The sequence below is a fragment of the Drosophila grimshawi genome, unplaced genomic scaffold (genome assembly GCF_018153295.1).
Source record: "Drosophila grimshawi isolate 15287-2541.00 unplaced genomic scaffold, ASM1815329v1 contig_311, whole genome shotgun sequence".
In the NCBI taxonomy this organism is placed as follows: domain Eukaryota; kingdom Metazoa; phylum Arthropoda; class Insecta; order Diptera; family Drosophilidae; genus Drosophila; species Drosophila grimshawi.
This window is the reverse complement of record NW_025063098.1, coordinates 21,484,810-21,507,373: the sequence shown is the minus strand read 5'-3', so window position 1 is coordinate 21,507,373 and position 22,564 is coordinate 21,484,810. Positions and strand designations below refer to the sequence as shown.

The 22,564-nt window shown below is 43.3% G+C and overlaps 2 protein-coding genes across 3 annotated transcripts in view; one reads left to right on the top strand and one right to left on the bottom strand.

Annotated features, from left to right (window-relative positions):
• Positions 1-22,564, bottom strand: part of LOC6568299 (stAR-related lipid transfer protein 13) — a 97,163-nt gene that overhangs the window by 25,503 nt on the left and 49,096 nt on the right. For both annotated transcript variants that reach the window (XM_032740713.1, XM_032740714.1), the window contains 2 exons: positions 15,529-16,877; positions 10,692-11,389 (listed from right to left, as the gene is read on the bottom strand). In XM_032740713.1, coding sequence (XP_032596604.1) covers positions 10,692-11,389; positions 15,529-16,852 — 2,022 coding nt within the window. In that variant the 5' untranslated portion in view covers positions 16,853-16,877. The remainder of the gene's footprint in view (positions 1-10,691; positions 11,390-15,528; positions 16,878-22,564) is intronic.
• LOC6568327 lies at positions 1,507-5,327 on the top strand. The gene is made up of 3 exons (XM_001994848.2): positions 1,507-2,252; positions 3,791-4,185; positions 4,414-5,327. Exons 1-3 carry the CDS (start codon positions 1,684-1,686, stop codon positions 5,199-5,201), a joined length of 1,752 nt encoding a protein of 583 aa, XP_001994884.2. The 5' UTR covers positions 1,507-1,683; the 3' UTR covers positions 5,202-5,327.

Here is a 22,564-nt window from a genome sequence, read left to right as displayed (position 1 = left end):
ATTCAGAGCGTTGCCCGCGATTGGTTTTGATAGGAGCTCTAATTGCGATCATATATCAAGGTAAAATAGTCGACAGTCGGTAGAAGCAGAGGTCTATTAATCGCTCTCTGCGGTGCTCCAAGCGCCAGATTCTAATGGATCGGCCTATGATGTATGTTTGCTTAATTTGCCCAACATAAAAGACGCAAACGCAACCGGGAGAGAGACATACAGACAGACAGACAGACAGTTAGGCAGAGACACGATCAGACATTACTTACATAGCGACACAGACATGGGCACAATCAAATACAAATAAATTAGAACACGACCGCAAAAGGCATACAAAAAGGTTTTCCAAAGCAAAAGAAAACTGCAGCCACGAACTGCAGACAACAACATCAATGACACAAGAAGAACAACTAAGACGTGCAGCAACAGCAACAGCAGCAACAACAAACGCAAATAAATTAAAATGAAGCAATTTGTTAGCCAGATTAAACAAAAAAGCTACAACAAAAGCAGAGTGCAGAGTTTCTAAAGAAGATCAGACAGAGGACCCACAGGGCTAACAAAGTCAGCGAATTACTTAATTAAAAATCGTGGCCCTAAGATACAAAAGAATCTGCTGCGAGTGCACGAGAACTCGAAACAAGAACGAAAACGGGAACGGGAACGAGATCTGCCCCCAGTACCAAGGCACAGTGACATTAATAACGTGCCGAGCTCATTACTCAACAATTGTGTTTGTGTTTCTCTTATTGTTGTTGTTGTTGTTGTTGCTGCTGCTGCTGCTGCTGCTCTTGCTTTTGTTGCTGTGGTTGGCCCTTGCAGCAGACAAATGCGATCGGGCATTAGCAAGTACTAAATTCTCAAAGGTAGACCTGATCTATTGGTTGCGCCATGAAACGAAAGCGCCGACCTGGAACTTGGAACGTAGCGCGTCCTAGCGCTTGCTCTTGGCCAATGATTTTTATCGCTGGGAATGTTTTGGCACAGACGCTGCCTCATTTGTCCTGCGCGTGTGAGAAGTTGTCAGCTAATTTGTACAGCAGCCAGGCTGTGTTGGAGAAAAAAGCCAACTACACCTTAACAGACTTTCCCATGATGGTCCATAGAAATAGAACAGAGCAATCAGTGATGGGCAAACATTAAAGTAACGGTTAACTTAACTACCGACTCCAATATGTGGCATCAGTATACTCTGTCTAAACTTGATCTGGCTGCTTACAAAATAGTTGGCAGTTAAGTTAGGGCATATAAATGTGTATTAGTTGATATTCCAGCACTCGCCATTGGGGCGATCTCTTGAGACTGTATTCATATTTCCCAGTTCGCCAAAACGCGTCAAAGTACAATAACATTTTCTTTTTATTAATTTCATGGTAGACTGCGCTGGCCAAACAATCGCAACAAATACACACACACACTTGGTTGGTTGCCCACATGCAGTACCAAAGGTCCGGAGCGTATTCCCAAAACTCAACGTGCAGACTGGACAGCATCTTGGCTATAAAAAGTGAAGTTGCTGTGCAGGCACTTTCAGTTTCTAAGAGCAGAACACAGCGGTCGCACAGCTTCAAAGTGCCCGACGAGCAAAAATTGGAACAGCCTTTTCCGATCGAGGCAGCCCAGGGGCAGACTTCGAAGAGACAGAGCCAGAGCCAGAGCCAGAGCCAGACTGTAGCAGAGTCCACAGACAGCATGAGGCTCACGCTCGTTTGGATCTGTGTCTGCCTGGCGATTTATTGTAGCGGCGGTTTCGCCAACAACGGCCCAGGCAATGTGGTCGTATCTTTGCCACCATCGCTTATCGCTGCTACGGAGGCGGTGGCCTTGAGACAAAAGCTGAACCACGAGCGGCCGCTGTGGAAAAAGGATGCACGCGTCCTGTTTGACAGCAGCGGCAATGGCAACGATGCACCGCGCGATATGGCGCACAGTAAGGAGTCCGCTTCAGTCGAGGGTAAATACAATTTGCCCTACAAGAGCAACACCAACAACAACAATAACAACAATGACGACGACGCTGACGTCGAAGTCGAAATGCAGCAGCAACTGCGACCAGCGGATTTTAATCGAAAAGCACTGAGCGAGGCTTATGATTTAGAGGCACGACAGCAATCAGCACCGCAGGAAATTGTGCCGCGAAATGGCCAACAACTTGGAGTCAAATATGCCACGCCCCCGCCACACAAATACTGGACAAGTCGCTGCCCGGCCACGAATGGTATTTGTCCACGGGAATACAATCGCGCCATGCTGGCGGTCAGGTGAGCTAAGCTAAGGATGTGTCTGCCTCTGGGTGGTAATCAGTCGGGTTAAATCTACATGGTAACGGGTTCAAGGTAGCACCAGAAAGTGCCCTAAAAAAAAATAAATAAACTTTCTCTCCTCAACTCAAATCGCATGTAAGCCAATTAAAGCCGGTCAGCAATTTATCAAGCGCGTTAAGTCTAAAGTTAAGTTCAGTTCAGTTTGGGGGTAAAACCTTTTGAGTATAGCGCTCGGGCGCCATGCTTTAATCGCAATGTGAAAAGTTAACAATATGAGCAACAAATCGTCGACAATTTGGCTGTCGACCAAAAACACGCAAAACCAATTAATGGGCGTGAAAAAATCAGTTCGACGATTGCAGTTTTGTTTTCTGCAACACCGCATCGCATACATATGTTGATTTATTTTATACATTTTCGCAAAATAACAACTGTCAGCAAATTCATTGGTCCAAAACAAAACAGCGAAAAAAAAGAAACAAATTGCAATGCGCATTGAGCTTCACTTTTCATTCAGCTTAAAAGTTGAAAGGGAGCCCTCCTCTCGCCATCCGTATAGAGGTGAGAATGGTTTTTTGTTTGCCAGACAGTAAATTTTCATTGTGGCTAGTAATAATTATATTTAATTTATGTACGCATTTACTCAATACTTGGGTAGCTGTTTAATTTGATATGCTACCAGTTTAATGGTTTTAGATATTCAAATATTTGCATACTAATTATACTGTGTACCAGACAAAGTAAAAAGAGTATATTGGAAGTTTGTATTATATTATCAATATCATAAGAAACTCTTAATCTTGTAACATTAATAATATCTTTAAAATATTATATCATAATTTATGTATTTTATCCCGTATTCAAAAATAATTTAACAGATTCAAGTAGTTTAGCTTACCCGCCTATTACGCTTTTTAAAGAGTATTGCGTTGAAATATGATTGGTATTGGGAGCTGCTATTAAATTACAATTAATCATTTCTTCTGTTTTCTTCGTTTCGTGCCTTTGTTGATTTGTTAAATGCGTCGATTAATTGGCCTTAAGCCCGCATATTTTTCAGTTGTTTTGTGCCTTTAATTTGTAATTTTACACAGTAATTTATAAAAATGGAATTGCCTAAAATCGTCTATTGATTGGATGAGCCTACATGACAGCAAGATTAACGCAGAGCCAACAGCTAATTCTGCATAGCATCTTGGGGCTGGGAGGTCTTTGGTGGCTTTTCTGGGTCAGCTGCTTGAGTGGCTGGCATTGTTGAAGACAGCCCACGTACACAGACATGTTCATCAATTTTGGGGCAGGCACTGCGTGGAGAAAAGAGAAACGTTGCGACAGCCGTGCACGTGTAATTGAAACCTGAGCAGCCCACGCACCATCAAAAGACAAATGTTTTTAAAGATGATGCACAATGACGATCCTTAAACTGACGTCGCACAACAAACGATACATCATTAATCTTCACTCTGGCATCTCAAAACTGATGTTATAGAATGTCAAACAGCACTACAAACGATTCCATTTCCATTTTACGACAGAAATAGAGAAGCTGTCGCCCGTTTGCGACATCAGCTGTACGATATGCAGGATCAGTTGGATTCTAGCAATAATGATGCTACCAGCGACATGGATACCAGCGACTCAAATGAAGATACAAACGTGAAGAACTCGAACAATGAAGTTTTCATGCTGCTAACGGGCGAGCAGGATCTGGCGAAGTTCCTGCATTGGGCCATGGTGCAGCTCTATCCCCATCAGCATCCGAATGATAATTTGAGCGCAAGTGCCGCTGAATTTTATCACCCAGGCATGTTCATTTGGAAGACGTTCAACTTCTCAGGGCACTTGGAGCCGCCGCTGATTGTGGACGAGCCACAATATGTGCTGGTGCGGCGCGAGAAGCAGGATCAAAAGGATAGCTACCAATTGGGCGGTGAGCATGAATAAATCATAATTCCCGGGGCGAATCGAGTAGCAGGGTGTTGAATTTGCAAAGTGCTACAGCCTCTAGTTTATTTGAGTGTGCTTCGTTTAATTTAAAATGCATGTGGCATGGCATATTTGTAACTTGCCTCGAACTCGATGCACGCATTAAATTGGTTATTCTTCTTATCTCTCCTTTTGTTCTCTCTCTCTCTCTCTCGCTCTCTCCCTTAACTAGATGATTTAAAAGTAAGGGATGATCCGTTTATACCACCCCGAGGCCGTAAGTACACTTCACCCGATCTGGAAGAGCTCTTGCAACGCCACGAGGCATTTGTACCGAATCGCGGCAAGCGCGATAAAGTCAAAGATCTGTTCAAGTATGACGATCTTTTTTATCCGAATCGCGGCAAAAAGCATCGCGAGATTTTCAAACTGGACGATCCCTTCTTTCCGCATCGCGGCAAAAAACTGCATCTGCGCGATCTGTACAACATTGACGATCCATTCTTTCCGAATCGCGGCAAGCGAAATGTGCTGTCGGCTAGCAAGTGGGGAAAACTACAGAGAAAACTACAATCTACAGGCAGAGACAAGAGCAACGACAACAGCGACAAAGGCGACAACAGCGACAACTGGCTGCAAAGAATGTCAACGCATGAAATTAATGGTAACGATCAATCAGTCAAGCCATCAATGTCAGCCGACGATGCAACTGAGGGCGCTAGCTTGCAACGTTTACTACAACTGCAACTGCCACAGTCTGCTAATAGATTGCAGCCGACAAGATCAATGTCAGCAAATTTACAGCGCCTGCGCTCCATTGTCAATCCGGGCATGCGCCATCAGCAGTCCAAGCAGCAACAACAGCAGGTGAAAACATCCTGGCCAGCTGGGGGCTACCAGCATCGCTGGCACCGATCTGTGCACGATGCCCGCGAGACACAATTAACGCGGGTGCAAAACGCTGCTAGTGCCGGCCATGATACTGACATTGACATTGATTATGGCCAATTGGACATGTAAATGCTGCGATGGCGATCGTTTTGTAAGCGCATATTTCGGCCAGTTCCCTCAAGGCACTCGAGTGTTGTTTCTCACTACGTATTTTGTTTTTATTTTGTGGTGCACGAAGGGTCAGTAAAAATGTATAAAAATAAACCAAAAAACAAAAAGATAATAAAATAAAGCATGCAATTGATTTTGAGTAAATCGAAATAATCGAAGGTTACATGACTGCCCTTGGGGCCTTTCTAGAATTGTGCTGTGAAGGTCTCTGCCCTTCTGGCAGCCTCATAGGCATCGTTGTTTCTTTTTGTTGCTGGTTTTCTTCTTTTTTTTAATTGTATTCATTGGCTAATTTATCGCTAAATGCAATCAGCATTGTGCCAGCAATTCAACTTTAGACTTCGTCGCAGACGCAGACTCCACACAGCTGCAGCATGGCGACGCGGGCGTGGCACGCAGTTGCTGTTGCCGATGCCAAGGCAGCGATATGTCCGCTTCTCAGATATGCAGCTAGATAGAACAACACACAGCAACATCAACAGCAACAGCTACAACAAAAGCTACAGCAATGACAGCAATAGCAAAAGCAGAAGCAGAGCTGTGACTACTAAGGTCAGGCTGCTGCCATGGCTGCCGTTGCAATGTAATCCCCAAAACGCACATCAATCAAGCGGCTGTGGCTTTAGCTTATTAGCAAGCATTGAACCTAAAAATATCAAGCTGGCAGCTAGAGGAAAACCAAAAAAAAAACAAAAAAAAAAAACAAATACAGAAAAATACAAAACAATTTTTAAGCCTCCGTTACAACAGCAACTGAATTTTTCCACTTCAACAAATTTCTGACATTGACATTGACCAGTTGGTTGCCTGACTGGCAGTCGGCATCCAAATCGACAACAACGTCAAAATATTTGGAGAGACGCAAAGTCTGCTGGTCAGACCAGACCAGACCAGACCAGGCCAGGCCAGGCGAGGCACTCAGTCAGCTTAGTTCAGGCCAGGCCAACTCTTTGTTTTGTACAAATGACCATTGAAGGTCATAGCAGCCAACAACAAATTGGTTAAATAATACTCACAGCAAACAGACTCACGCACACACCTATACCCATTTTAAACAGATGCGCATCAACGTCTGCGTTTCGGGTTTTGGTAGCTTGACGTTTGTGATCAGTCCAAAAACATATGAAGATCATCGTAATTTCAATGGCACTTCAGTCTGGGGGCAACCACCACACAACTGAACCCAACTCGTTGCTTGGCTAGAAAAATGAATGCAGCAGTTGATGCTGTGGGTACTCAACTGGGCAATGACACTTCGAGTGATCCACCAAAGTGGTCAAGAGAGCAATCACACGTGCAGCTCTGCATATATGTTGATCGTACATACAGTCATGCTTGTATGAGGTTTGCCTTGAGTTGGGTAAGAATTTTGGGGGATTAATGTTATTAAGTGAGGTGGGTTATCTAATACGAGCTCAATAATAATTTTAGAAATGCTATCTATCACATCGATACAAATTGTAATCAATATTAAACTGATATCTAAATATGTTTTTTTTAGAAATAACTTAAATTACAGGATTATTTAATGGGTTTTCGATTGGTCAGAAGATACATTCAAAATGAATTATACAGAACATGCTTATTGAATAAACCAAACTGAATAGTATAAAATAAGATTACACAAAAAAGATGTTATCTTAACGAATGTGTTTAGGAACTCTTAACGCCATATAATCATGATTTTGGTCTGACGCAGAGTCTTATACTATAGTATGAACAGTTGTTTACCCTTACACAATCGACACCTACATCCGTTTCACAACCTTAAATAAAATAAAAGTGAAAAACTCACCATACTCAAGTGTCCAAATATTGCAGAAACTTATGGCCATCCGCATCTTTCTTTTTTTCATAACTTTTTTACTCGTTTGTGTTTGAGTATTGAACCAAATGTGTCAAAAGTGAAGATTGTACAAATTAAATTTCATTGGCTTTGAGTTTGCGCTTTTAAGGCTGACAGACTTTCAAACGGATATCACAACTGCAAAAACAACAACAGCAACTACTTTGTGTCACTTGGACTTGACATTTGCCGAGTCAGTCACAAAAAAAACATACGGCCCAAACCGTATGCCAGTGCAAAAAGAAAGTCCATGCCCAGCAAGAGCACAAACTGTGTGGCAGCAGCAACCATTGAGTCCAGTCTCAGCAAATTGGCGCAATTTTTGTGGCAATAGTTTTGGGTTTTGTTGCAGCTGATTTGCTTGTCGGAAAATCTCAACGCATTGTCAACAGTGCGGCAATGAGCCGAATGCTGTTGACAACATGCCAGGCACAGGCTGAGGCTGAGTCTGAGACTGCGACTGAGTCTGGGGCTCAATCTCCGTTCGGGGCGCGGGTGATTCAACTGGGCGCACGGCAGCAACATGCAACTGGTAACTGGTAACTGCAACTGTAACACGAGCAGCATGAGTAGCTGGCAATATTTGACAGCAGCTTAATTGCTGTCTGCAATTATGATAGCTGCTTGGTGAAATTGTAGAAGCACAGTAAAACAGTTGAACTGTCGGACAGTCGGACAGCTGGAGAGTCGCTTCACTTTCATTTGATTTGTGGCAATGACAGCACAGCAACATGTTGCTGCTGATTGTTGGCTGTACACTGTTGATTTGTTTTTTTCGTTTTTGTTTTGTTTGTTTATTTGGATTCATTTGGTGCATGGCTGCGATTTCTGGTTTATTGTCTGCATTGGGACACGGCGGCAACTCCTGGTTGACAAAAATAGTAACGTGCGCGCTGGCACTGCCTTTTATTGCCATTTGCCATTTGCTGTTTGCCGTTTGCTGTTTCCATTGCTGTTGACGTTGACAAAAAAACGTCATTTGCAAATTGGGCAAAGACAACTTTCTCTAGGCAGCTGCGCAGACGCAGTTACAGGCGCAAATTACCCAGCTCCAGCTTGAGCTCAAGCCGTTGCATAAAGTTATAGACTCTCAGATAAGTTGAAGGCAAAAAGCGTTTCGCCCACATTCATTAACAGCATTCGCATAATTGGCTGATATTTTCGTGGGTTCACTGAACCGCCCGATCGTCCGTCCGTCAGTCCGTCTCAAACTGAGACAATTCCTATGGGAGCAGTTGCAGCCACCGCCACCGCCTCAGCATTTGGTTTTTTGAGTTTTACGTCTCAATTTCAGATTGCCGCATTGTCAATATCTATAATTAAAATCGTTTGAGAACACACGCAAGCCTTGTTATTGTTGTTGTTGTTGTCGATAGCTTATCGGATTTGGTTTTGAATGGCTAAAAACGTTAGACGTTGAAGGCATGATTGAGCTGATGAACTCGTCGGCCCGTTAACGAGCGCCAATTATTATTGGTGTTTGCCCGTTGTTAAATTATGGATTATGTACGTGCGTGCTTGCGAGAGTGTGTGTGTTGGTGTGTGTGCGCATAGCCAAAATGCAATACAAGCGTTAATTGATGCAGGAAGCGCGAAGCAAACGAGTTGCCAGCGCTTGTCATGTTGCATCTGTTGCAAAGGCAGCCCACCCGATATGCTGCACGCTTCGTTGCCGCGACTAAAATAGGTCAGGCAACGACGACAACGACAATATTGTCGACGAACAACAACAACAACAACAACATCGCCGCCTCCACAAAACGCATTTCATAACTAGGCAAATTAAGCCTAAGGCCACGACTACAACAAGCGTCTTACCCGAGTCTTACAAGTAACGGCAATTTGGGGCTAAAGTGCTGCACTATTTGTCATAATAAACGCGCGTCGCACAAATGAAGGCTCGCGCGCGGTGTACGGTGCTGCAGCGGGGCCACCAAAAGAAAGCGACTTCCCCCACTCTCGTGTGGGCAGCAGTGTGACACATTTTGTCATCATTAGCCACAGTTGCCGGCTAATAATTTCAATTTAGCCAAAAAAAAAAAAAAAGAAGAAAATAAAATTAGCCGCATTGAGCTGAAATATGAAAAAAGGCGTTAATAACTGAGTAGTACGCGGGGCCAGGGCCAAAGTCAGAGCCAGAGCTAGAGCCAGAGCCAGAGTCCGAGCCATAAGCCGACAGCCCACGCCAGCTAAGCAACACTAACGGCAGCAACAAAACCAAGAGCAGCAGCAACTGCAAGAACAACAACAAAAACAGCAGCAAGCATCGCATGCAACGCCTTTCAGGGCGTGGCTGGCAGCGCGATGGGTGTTGAGGCGATGACACTGATTATAAAATGTGCATAGATAGCGTGCAAGATCGGCGACCTAATGCCAGTCAATAGCCATACAAAAATGGCAGCCAGAGTTAAGCCAAAACCGCATCGCAAACGCCCGCAAATAGCCATCGATATATGAGTGGTTGGGTTGACACACAAAATGACTATGCAAACAGGATTGTTGATTGAAGACCTACATGAACATTCTAACTAACTGTTCGCTGTTTATTGAAAAGTCATAAAAGTCAAAGTAAATCATAAAACTGTGATTTGCAACAATAGGATAGAGCAATATTCAATTTGAAATGGATAGGAAAAGATAAGCAGACTTTCCAGTTCAATAAGAAATGAATGACAACTGCGTCCGCTTTTGTGGGTTAACTATTTGAACCGTTAACTAAAGCGAGTATCTTTAAAAAGCGCGCGCGCGACTTGCGTGCGTTTTCTGCAGTCTTCGGGCCCCAAAGAACGCGTCAAGTTGCGTAGAACCATAAACGCAATGCTAATGAAGAACCCGTGCGTGCGCTACTTCCGCTATGGGCAGAGCAGCAACTTGGGCTGCGGACAAATTTCATGCGAAACAGTTATTAAAAAAACAACCTAAAGCTGCGGTCGGCCGTTGACGTTGACGCTGACGGTGACGATGTGCCTTTTGAGTGTGAATGTGTGTGTGTGTGTGTGAGTAATATTGCGCTTTCCGGTACAAAAACATAAAATTTTATGTACACGACGCTGACAGCGCTAACGACAACGACAACGACAACGACAACAACAACGGCAGCAACAGCAACTGAGACAGCAAATAGCAACGCGAAGAAAAACAAAAAAGGCTAAGCGTGCAACGCGTCGTATGCGTTACACATTACGAATACGCCGCTGAGCCCCAAGTGTTTGTATTTGCTTTAACACATTTTTCTGTCACGCAAAATAATCATTTGCAAAATCACGCAGTGTTGACAGTCCACCGAGAGAGAGAGAGAGAGAGAGAGAGAGAGAGAGAGAGAGAGAGAGAGAGAGAGACTGTGTGTGCGTATAGCAAGGGGAGACAAGCGCATGTAATAGCCAGGAAGGGGACTAGCTGAGGCCGTGGCAAAGTGAAAAGTTTGTGGCGACAGCAACTGTCGCTTATCATTATATGAAAATTTATGAAATTGAATATTGGCAGCGAGAAACAAGTGTAACAGCAACAGTTGCCGGCTGCATGGCCAGCATGGCATGGGAACACAACAATCTTTTTGGGTCACAGCTAATTGAAAGGGCTATACAACGACTTTTAGTACTCACCTTAACACGCTCCAAATAGTCCTGGAGTGCACCGTACGGATCCTCACCATCGTCGTCTATCAGGTCGAGACTGTGCGCCAGGTCCAGATTGTCTAGTGTGGCCAATTTGAGTTCGGCCTTATCCGCAAATTGCAGCTTATGATGTTGCTGTGGTGCAGCTGAAACTGATGCTGGTGTTGCTGAAGTGTTGGCGGAGGGTACACGGCTTAAGAATTTCTTATCAGCTGTCATGGCTGCTCCTCCTGCAACATTGCTTCCGTATTGGCGAGTGCGCGGCATAGTTGCACAACCGGTGCTAAAAACGCTTGCAGCTGGCGCAGAAGTGGCAGATGAAGTTGCCGTTGCCGTTGCCATTGCCATTGCTGTTGATGTTGCCACGGCTGCATCATCAACGTCCTCGTCGGCCGCTACATCACTTAATCCCGATTTGTAGCGCGTCGTGTCAGTTGCGATAGTCGCACTGCAGACTGACGTGATGGCTGCTGCCGTTGCCGGCGGCGTTGTGTTGCCGTTGATAAGCGTTTGATGTTGTTGCTGCTGACTGTTGTTGCTGCTGCTGTGACTGCCACTGCTAATTGCACTTTTCACATCGCTTGTCATGGTGTTTTGATTTGTATTGCACTGAATTTTACTAAATTTCTGGCCGCTGCTATTTTGCCGCGCCGCGTTGACTCCGATTTTTTGTTGTTGTTGTTGCTCTGAAAGGGTAAAGAGAGGTAGAGTGTAAGAGGGGGCTTTTGTATTTAATTTTAGCAATTATTCTCCAGCGAGCGAAATAAAGTTGTCAATGCACATACACACACACACACATATACACTCAACTGCAATTATTGTTGCCTCAACATGTTGCTCATATTTTGCTGGCAACACTTCATACAAATGGCGCGCCCAAAAGACACATTTCTATAATGACTTTTACAGCAAATGAAAAATTGCGTCAATTGCGCAAAAAATGTGCCAAGTTGCGGCTGCCCCCATGTGGCAGCCATCGACTTTAAGCCAAATCCGCGAAAATTTCTGCGCTAATCGCCTCAAATTGTTCACCGAATGTGTGCCATTTAAATTGTCATAAATTTACGAAACATACTCGGCTCATGTGTATGGACTTATATTTTTCCAATTTGTGACAGCCTGTATGCAGTCTGTGTGTGTTTGCAAATGATTTAATTAATTTCTGACTGTCATAAAAATGGCAAGCAATTCTTTGCATATTTGATAATATTGCTCACACTCCTCAATGTTTATCGATGCCCCCAATTGTACACAATATGTATTTATTTTGCAGTACACTCATTGCCGCACCCAACAACTGTCTGCCAATGGATTTATTTCTTCTCGGATATGGTTCTTACAAACCAGAAGTGAAATACGAGTGTGTCAGCTATTAAATGAATACGAGTCACCCTCGCATCAAATATACTACAAAGTGTGTAATTTCATAACATTGTGCTATGACAAATCAATCAAATTTAAATTCCGGTTGAGGACAAATCCCTGAACATTTTACGATTTGAATTTAGTTTCTTATTGGTTTCCGTTGTCATACGGAAAATTGTCATTTTGAAAACCACATACATATATAAGCTCGGTAGCAAGGGTTCTGAATACACATACACACATGTGCTCAAGTGTGTGTAACCCATGCATAGAAATAGTTGATATATCTACATACAGCAGTTCATTGCAATTCTTCAGCCCACGTGGATATGCAAATAGGCAAAAAGGTATCGCAATGAATCGCATTAAATATTCGCATAGGGGCAAAGCGTCTGAAGATCAAGTGAACTTTTTATTTGGCGTCTGTCCGTCAGTCGTTGTAGTCGCCAGCTCCCAATCGAATGCCAAAAGAGAACCCTGCAGGCCGGGAATGTTTGTATCAATTTTTGTATGGATATATGTATATGTGTGTGTGTGTTATGTATATTTTTTCTTGTGGATTTTATAGGTTTGATATTATTTTTATTTTGTTTTTATTGCGCATGCGTGCGTTCGATTGAGTTTGTTGATTAAAATGTCGTCGCCACCGTCGCGACTTGTCGACAACAACAACAACAAAAAGAGCAACAACAGCAACAGTAAATGCGACGGGCCTGTTGGCAGGCTCAAAGATTTGGTTGTATCTTGGCTGCTGCTGTTGCTGCTGGTCAGCGTTTGGCATTTAAAAATTCTGAATCGCATGCGTTACACAACAAACACAACGACCCGTGGCGAGCTCGTAAATCAGCGACGCAAACGAGTCAGTCAGGCCGAAGACAGCGACAGTTGGCCACATTTTATGGGGGTCTGGGTCTGGCCGGAGTCAGCTGGAAAGCGTTCGCCAATTGATCGTCTTGTGGCGATTGGCAGGCCGCCAGGCCAGGCCAGGCTGGGCCAGTAAAGGCCACAGCACAACACAGCACAGCAGAGTAGAGCAGAGCAGACCCACACTGGGCTGCAGTTTTCTTCTGCCTTTTTGGCAATATATCAATTGTGCAACGCTAACGGTAAATTTGGCAACTGACTGCTCTGTGGTACATATATGCATATATGAGTTTATGTGTGTGTGTGTGTGTGTGGGAGACGCGTCGAAAGTTCATGGGAGGTCCCCACATTTTGCTTGCCCTCCAAGTTGGCGACATATGTGTGCGCAGTTTGACAGTTTCTTGATTTTAGTTGGGCATTTAATTAGCACAAGCCAACGAGCGGAAATAAGTCTCCCGGCCTTTGTTCTATTTAATGGCTGGCCATAAGCAATTTTTAGACTTTGCGACTCTACAAATATAAATATAAATACAAATACAAATACAAATACAAATACAAATGCAAACAAAAGCGAATGCGAGAAAACAAAATATATTTGTACTTATTTGCTTATTGACTTAAAATAAAATTGTTTACTGGGTGTGTCCGCTAAATGGCCACTGTCCGTCAGACTATTGTTCGTGGATGGGCGTGTGGTTTACTTTGTTATTATTGTTGTTGTAGTAGTTGTTGTTGTTGCTGCCGCCGCTGATTGATTCTGTGACTGAGGTCACTTAAACGTGATTACTTGCTCAATGCACAAGGCATTAGCGGGGCAGGGGGAGTGGTGTCATTGAACGCAGAGCAGATGTCATACAACTGCGAGGGTTTCTCAAGAGTATATTGAGTGTGGGCATGACTCAAGCAAATATTGCTAATGGCGACTCCCTCTTAGGCCTACCTCAACAATAACAATGGCAACAGCAGTTCTACAGCTGTTGTTTGGATTATACAAAAAAGAAGCAATGCGAAAACAAAATAAGTAAGTAAACGTGTGCAACAGCAGAAGCTGCCACCTCCTTTGTAAATACAATGAAAATCGCTGAATCGTTAGAGGAGGCATCCCGTCCATTATGATGATGATTATGCCAACGATTATCAATGGTTGAACAGATCCAAATGAATACCGCTCATTTTATGAGCTGACAACGTCCGTTCGCTTTGGACAACGTCGTCGCTGTTGCGATGATCAACAGATTGGTGCCTTAAGCCGTCATACGTCAGCTGGCTAAGGGCAAGAGCCCTGAGCCTAGCTTAGCTGGAGTCGAGTCCAGTTCAGCTTGGCTTTCAAGCCTCATTTGCCTATCAAAATGAGATAATATGCGTTCATGACGTCGATCGCGGTGTACGTGTTTCCTGTGTTTCTTGTTGTTGTGGTGGCATGTGCAAAACCCATAACCGAGAACTGACAATTGGCAGCGGGTGGCAATTGTGAGTTGGCTGTGGTGCGAGTCATGAGCCAAGTGAGGTGCACTTTGCGGTTGGTGACAGTCTTTTTTTTCAGTTTGTGTATTTGTGTTTTCTTTTGTTTTTTATATTTTTTTATTTGGGGACGCAAGTGCGTCGGATAACTGCACCCAGCTACAGTTGGTAATAATTTTTTATGCAACTCAGTTAAATGTCGGGTCTTTTACGACATTTCCAAATGCCAGACGAATGCAGACGTACTGCTAATAATAAAAAAAAAATTTTCTTTTATTATTAATCACAATTTGAAGTGACTTTTTCATGAAAACTTTTCATGCCGCTTTAAGTGGCTTTTTATTAAACATTGAGGCATTTAATTGATTTGTAATAGAGTCGAATGTGTTCCTGTATGTGTGTCTGGCTGTGTTATGCAAAAGGTGTGTCCATGTGAGTGTGTCAGGCTAACGGAAATTCATAGCTCAACGTCATGCATAATTCATATGAAATTGCAGTCAATTTCTTTTGATTTTTAATGCGCCAAGCTAATAAAAAGCAAATAAATACAACGAAAATAAAACTTGCATGTGTTCGCTGACATTAAATATTAATCACTTAGGAATTTTATAATTCTGAAATTTCCAGAATCTGTTTAGCAAATCGTTAATGAACGATCAAGAAAACCAGATTGTCACTAAATTACATTTAATTGATGTCATTAAGTATTTTAAGTAATTGCCCTGAAAGTGATTCAAATACTGGAGATTCTGAAACTGATATTTAATTCAACTACGGAATATTTTTCACAATATGTATTTGTTGTCTCAGCCTACTGATGTAAAGGTTCAGTACCAGGAAATGACTGGACGATGTGCTGGCTGACCATTAAATGTGTGTTGCCCCTTTGGGATGCATGAGAAGTCTATCACACGGAAATTAGGCGTCAGTTTTGCAATCTGAAGCTAGTCATAAAGCTCAATTAATAACTTATTGTTAGCTATTAGTTAGCCTAATGACTGTGTACTCAGCTCGTGGCCGATTTTCCCACAGCAACAACATTTCCGCCCAGACACTGGCGACAACGCAACTTAGTTGCCAAAGCTGATTAAGCAGAGCGAACAAAATAACAAAAAAAAAACAAAAAAAAACTCACCATTTCCTGCCGCAAAGGCGGCGATGCGCTCCCTAACCGAACGTCTGGGCTCGTCGTGGCCATTGCTGTTGTTGGTGTTGTTGCCGTTGCAGCTGTTCGGTTGCAGCATATGCGTCGCAGTTGCCGGCGTTGAGTCATGGCTAGGACTACGCTTCACCATTGTCGTTTTGATCACAGTCTTGAGGCGGCTGGGTGTAGTCGGACGTGCTGCTATGCTGGGCTTAGGTGTTGTTGGTGTTGGTGTTGGCGGCGGCGTCGGCGATGTCGATATTGTTGTTGCTGCTGTCAATGTTGCTTTATCGCTGCACAGTACTTCTGTGGCAGCACCCACAAACTCTTCTGCTGTTGCTGTTGCCGTTGCTGTCGCTGTTGTCGCTGTTGATGTTGCTGTTGGCAGTGTCAACCCACACTCGCTGCTTGTGGCCGTTGCTGCCACGTTCGTTGTTGTTGTTGCTGTCGTAATTGTCATTTTATTCTGCGACGACTTCGGTGAATCAATTTTCGAGTTGTTGTCTTTGTTGTTGTTCGTTTGGGGCTCGGCGTCGTCGGGTAATTTACAATAATTACAGCGCGGCTTATTGTAGTTGTTGTTTTTGCTGCTGTTGTTGCTTAGTGTATTTTCCTTATTGCTATGTTGCAGTTGTTGCTGTTGCTGTTGCTGTTGCAAGCTATTGCTAAGTCTTTGGGTTGTTTGTTGCTGTTTTTGTTGTTGTAGTTGTAGTTGTTGCTGCTGCTGCTGCTGCTGCTCATTGCCACTCTGCTGGCAGTTTGTGACAGAGCAAGTTTTACTTGTAGTTGTTGCTGTTGGTCTTGCTGCTGCTAGTTCGCTGCTACGCTTGTTGCTGTTGTTGGTGCTGCTGTTGTCTTTGTAGTCCTGCCGCCATTGTTCAGGCACATTTCGTTGATTCATTAATATCAGCGCCACATTTCCGTCGTGGTCGTTGCTGCTTTTGTTGTTGCCACAGATCTCAGCGATATCATTTGGCTCATCATCATCATAATCATTGCAATCGTAATCACTTTCGCAATCTTGGCGTCGCTTGTTGTTGCTGTTATTGGCGTTGCTGTTGCTGTTGTGACTGGCGCGTGGCACATCATCAATATATGTAAAATCGCTATCAACGAATATATTTCTAGCATGCAGCGTATTTGCCGAAGACTTGAACTTGGGCGGCTTTAGAGTGTAGCGCCTGCGTTGCGGACAACAGCAGAACTTGATGATTGCTCGCGGCGATGTTGGCGATAGCGTTGGCAGCGTCGGAGTCGGCGGCGTTGCAATGTCAGCCCATTTCTCGATCAATGTCAGCTCACGAGCATTGGTCATTGTAGTATGGCCATGAAGTGTGATTCTGCAACCAGAAGACAGAAAGTACAACGTAAATTAATTGCATATATGTATCAAAGACAGACAAACAAAGACAGAAAGAGAGAGATAGAGAAAGATTGGATTATTAAAAGAGGAGGGATGGGAGTTGCACTAAAAATCAATTAACCACATTTCTCAACGCATCTCAGCTTTTCACCAGAGTTTCCTCATTCCTGCGCCGACTCTGTCTGCCTGCGCTGAAAACCAAATTCGCTGCGCACATCAGTCGACTCACACACACACACACATACACACACACAGAGAGCAGCGCCATCTGTGCGTCATGGTAGCTGCCCCTCGTTTAGGCGACAGGAGCAACAGTTGCCGACATGTTTTAATTGCAAACTGCTTTTTGCGCAACACTTTCGAATGCGGCTTAGAAGTGACCGCCAAATATGTTGCCAACCGGCAGCCAGCAAGCAGCAGATGGCAAACAGCCGCCAGTTGGCAGTTGGCAGCAGCTCCGGCCACATGTCGATGCATGATTAACTGCCGCGTTAAGCTGCCAATGGCCGCGGTCTGCATCCATTTAATTGCATTCGCTGCAGCAGCAGCAAAATATTTGCCTGCAGGGCAGCCAGAGAGCAGCAGGTAGCTGTGCCACGCCTGACGCTTGCCTAATGCGGCGCGGTTCGAAACTTGGCTAACGCAAGCATCCTTGCGTGTTGGCGCTGACCTTTCGAGCCGGCCGTAAAAGCTTTTGTGAAAGTGCCGCAGCAACACACTGAAATTCCTTTCACCAGCAAACCTACAGCTATTGTGTGAGAGACTGTGTGTGTGCCACGCCTCTTGTCAAATCTATGACAAATTAATTTCAATTGTCTAATGCACTCGGCTTATCTTTCACTTTATCGATTGCCGAACGACAGCGAAAATAAATTAACAATAAATAATTTTAATTATTTCATGAAGATGTCAAATTACATACACCCACGCAACAAGGCGAAAGCCTAAAAGCCAAACGCCACACAGCACACAATTGTTTACCATGTGTGCGCCAGGCCCAGGGCCGAGCCCGTGTCCCCACCCAAGCCCCCAACCACAACCCCAACCCCAACCCGTAGCCGTACTCGAGCCTGACTCCGTACCCGTGCCGACATGGAGTGCTGCGATCTTTGCCACTAACTGGCGGTTATTTTTGAGTCTTTGCACAGCTGCACAGCGCTCTTTGTATTTATTATTATTTCTCCTTTTTTTATTTATTAAATTTTTTGCCAAGGCTTTTAGTGCGCCTATGGGAATTCGGACAGCTCTAATAGGATTTTGTAAAGTCCGCTGGGCTCAGCCGTTGATGTCAGTACCACATAAATATATGTACATACATACATATATACATATAAATAAATGCGCCATATGCCTGCTGGGAAATTTCAAATTTGGCTATCTTTGTTTTTGTCTTTGTGACGCCCTATTTATCGCCGACGGGTCTCATATTACAACTAAACTTCATTTATTAAAGTTGAGAAATTACACAAGAAGCTGCCAATGGGTGTGCTACCAACGATTTGTCAATATTTCATTCATGGCATGTCACAAACTATGGAGCCTGTCTCATTTAATGACCAATAAGCCCCGAAAAGTGATTATAATCAAATGGGAGAACTGGACAGCATTAAATTATGCTATATGGTGGATTATTCACAAATCTTAAGGAAAGTCCAGAGGTTAACGATCTTTCATATTTTAATCCATTGTTAAATATTATTATGGATCAATGATCTCATACATTTTTTTTTTTTTAATTTAGTATGGCTTTTTATGTGTGTCTCATGCTCGTAACATGCCTGATGCACACATTTTACTATTTTCGACTTTAATTGATTTTGAAAAATGGAAACCTGCGAATGACTAGAAAATGTTATCATACTTTTATTACTGTACGCATTTCGTGTTTTTCTATTTTTTATACACCTATTAAATGCCCCTAATATACCCCTTTAAGGCAATTACCACATGAGAAATGTCATTAAAAAAACGACAAAAACTCAAAGTATGCTGAAACCTCAAAAACCCCCCGAAAAAAGTGGCTGCTGCCTTCATTGTTTATATTCAATAAATCCAAATGCGGCATATAATCGCGTGCTTATATATATGATATTGTGATTTATGACCCCAATGCTTCGATCTTGTTGTTTGTTGCTGTTTTTGTCACAAAGAGCACAAAATTAATATTGAAAAGCTACTAAATCCAGACTTACGCATAAATTAAAACTTAAGTGGGCTGACAGTTTTTGTTGTTGCCGTTTTTATACTATTTGTATGCACAATAAATGCATGAAAATAAAGGAAACAGCAAATAAAAAACAAAAACCGACACTGAGCACCCTTCTCGCATGCTTAACTCGTAATTTATGGCAACGAGAGCTGGAAAACACATTTCGCACATTTCGCAATGCATTTCAATGCATTTCGTTTGACATCGTAAATACATATTTGTCAATGCACTTCAAGACGTGTATAAAAATAAATACAAATGTATGTATGTGTATAAATATAACTACTAAATATATATACACATATATCTGTGCATAGGAGTAGAGTAGCTACTATATGTAGTTGATTGATTGAGCGCATGCGTGGCACGTACATGACTCGATTGGATTATTTATGAAGTCTAGACGCCCGATTTGGCATACTTATAATTAGCATATGAAAAATGTGGCAAACGCTTGCTGGGACCTAAGGCTGCGAAATAACGGTAGCAAAGTTCTATGAACCCGGCCCGCAGCGCAATTGTCGGTTTAGGCTAATTGAGGGGAGCTGATGGCAGCCGCTTAATGTCAGCCGGTCCGTCACTTTGGCCGGGCCGGCCATCGATCAATCAAGCAATCAATAAGTCAATCATATGCATGAGCAGTTCAACAAAGCGCATACAAATTGCCGCAATGTCTCCAGCTTTTATAAGTGCATTACAGTTGTGCATCTAAAAAGTTTCGCTTTTCAATTGAAGCATCGCGGACCGAGAAAGAGCCGCAGCATTGTGCGAGCGAGCGAGAGAAAATGAAAATATAATATATATCCAATAGATTTATAAAGGCGCATACTGCGCGGGAAAAGTTTCTTCAGCCACGGGCACATTGGCAATCAAAGCGACAGACATTAACGCTCCGGCTTCAGCTTCAGCATCGGCCTTTAGGCTATCCAATGCGCTGTTGGCCACGTACGTTGGCCCGTTAATGCTGCCCATTAACCCGCTGACCCCGGGAATTGACTGGCTGCTGCATTGCGTGGCCGGCCAGCTGGTAATGACTCTTTTTCTCTTTCTGCTGTTTGGCCTCTCATGCGCTCTCTTCACGCAAAAATGCGCAGAAGCCAAACGGTTTGCGGATCTGCCATTTGCCATTTATAACAAGTATTGGCCCAGTGCAGTGCCGGGCAGCTGCTGTACTCGAATTTGTTGCCAATTTGCTGCGATACAACACTTTGTTGTTTATCTTTTTCCTCTTTTTATTGCTGCTTTGTTGCAGTTTCGGTGTTGTGGTTTTCGCCCAATTAATTTCCGCAATTCCCAGACAAACTTGGCAATTAATTTTTCCGTTTGCATTTCTTCAACCTTGTTGTCTGACCTTTTGGCTCAAGTGATTCACGCCAACGCCATCTGCCATCCGCCAACCGACATCTCTACACGTCAGCTTCACCGTCACCGTCACCGTCAGCATCAGTGTCAGCGTCATTTTGGCCTAACGAGAATGGCCGTGCTCTAAGTCGGCAATTAATCAAAGCGCCTTTGGCCACAGACAAATCCTTTTGTATGTACACTCGCCAGCACTCGTGCTCGTATATGGCCAAGCAAACTGACAACGCAAATGGGCAAAATGACAGCGGGCCCGATCCGTGTCATGAGTCAGCCAATGCGCAACGGTAACATTAACATGCGTTCGGATTTTGGGCGGCATTTCTTCCAGCCAAATGCTCAACGACTCTGCCAGTCAACACACAGTCGCCCAACGGGCCCCACCGTGCCAAAGGCCACAGACAGCGATGGCTTTTTATTGAAATTAACTTTGTTGCCTATTTATAACTCCGCATTGGCAAAAGATCACATATGTTTAATATCTCATGCACTATGCATAATCTTGTTTAGTTTGCTAAGACTACGCAAGACTTCTTTCATAACGTTTTTGATCTAGTTAAGGCCAACGGATGTGAATGTTTTGGCTAAGTTATGTACACACAAACCTGATGGCAGCATCAAGTATTCTAAAACTTGATGCTTGACAAATTCACAAAGACGGGGAGATAACTTTGACAAATGCTCAGCGCTCAGCGATTGTGACAGTTTTAGCGGATTCGTAATTAAGCATGCGCGCGCATGCATAAATAGCATAAATATGCAGTTAAAGCAGTGCAAAAGACAAAGCTTCCACGACAACCATGTTATGGCTGTTGATTTTCGCCAAACATTGCCACAGACTCTGCCACTGTCCCGCTTTTGCCACACTCATTCAGCCACACAAACACACACTGTCAGTCAGGATGACAAATTGCGTACATCGAATTGGCTGCTGGCATGGCATTTGCGCATATTAAACTGCTGGCCATGGTGCTGCTGAAGGTAATTAAAATAATGCAGCTAAAGATGTCAAGGACTGGCGATGCCAAGTGAATGTTAAATGGTTACAAATGGAGCAGCCAACATGTGAGGGCATGTCACTTGCAACAATGAGTGGCACCCACATTTTATGTATTGATATCGTACGCCACCATGCCTATGTATTTAAACATGTATGCTGGCAGCTGAGTGTTCACATTACGTTTGCATTTGCTGTCAACACAATTTCTTCAAATTACATTTTATTATTCCAATGCTAGTTGTAAGTCACCGTTTGACTTATATTTTGAAACAATTGTTTACTTTATGTGAACTATGCAAATCTCTTAAGCAACAAACTCTTTGTTTAAATCCGCATTGCGTATACGTAATTTGGTGCTCATTTTTTCGCATATGCTTTTTCTAACAGCACCTCAGTCAAATGGCAATAGTCTATTGGCACGTTCAACTTAAATTCTATATACTCACATTTACATATATATATGTGTGTGTGTGTGAGTGTGTGTGTGTACACAGCTATCTTTAAACCCCATCTGAGTCGCGAGCAAAAATCGCGCAAAACATTTGCATAACATACCTGCAAATAAACAACAGAGACATAAATTATTTTTGGCAAAAACAAAAGTATAAAATAAAATAATAAGTACTCTTTTTATGTATGCATATATGCATTTAAGTCTATAGCCACGCCTTGTGCAATAAATTGTAGACACTTCGTTGCCACACAAGCGTTCACATACTAGTAATTAAATGCACTAAAAAAAAAGATATAAAACTTATAGAGATTTGCTCGCGGAATACTTGGACTGGACTCGTCTGGTAGACATGTGCACTGCAAGCAACTTCATTGACAAATAAATTCGAAATTCGTTTCCCCGAAAAATGCACGCCCTGTAGGCTGCCGCAAGCGGCATCAGCGGCAACAGTAACATCCATAACTCGACATTGGCTTCCTGCACAATATGCAACATTTTGCTGCATGTCCGGATGTTTACAACAAAATAAACATCGGCACAGCCACTCACAACACACACACAGACACACACACATACACACACATTGAACGCATTCATTTCATTTCACATCAAAATCGATATTCAATGCATAAAACTTGTTAC

Excerpts from the sequence above, each read along its gene's own strand:
- LOC6568327 (XM_001994848.2), top strand. The coding sequence starts at position 1,684 with ATGAGGCTCACGCTCGTTTGGATCTGTGTCTGCCTGGCGATTTATTGT. Across the intron at positions 2,253-3,790 it reads CGCGCCATGCTGGCGGTCAG|AAATAGAGAAGCTGTCGCCC; the intron begins GTGAGCTAAGCT and ends ATTTTACGACAG. Across the intron at positions 4,186-4,413 it reads GGATAGCTACCAATTGGGCG|ATGATTTAAAAGTAAGGGAT; the intron begins GTGAGCATGAAT and ends TCCCTTAACTAG.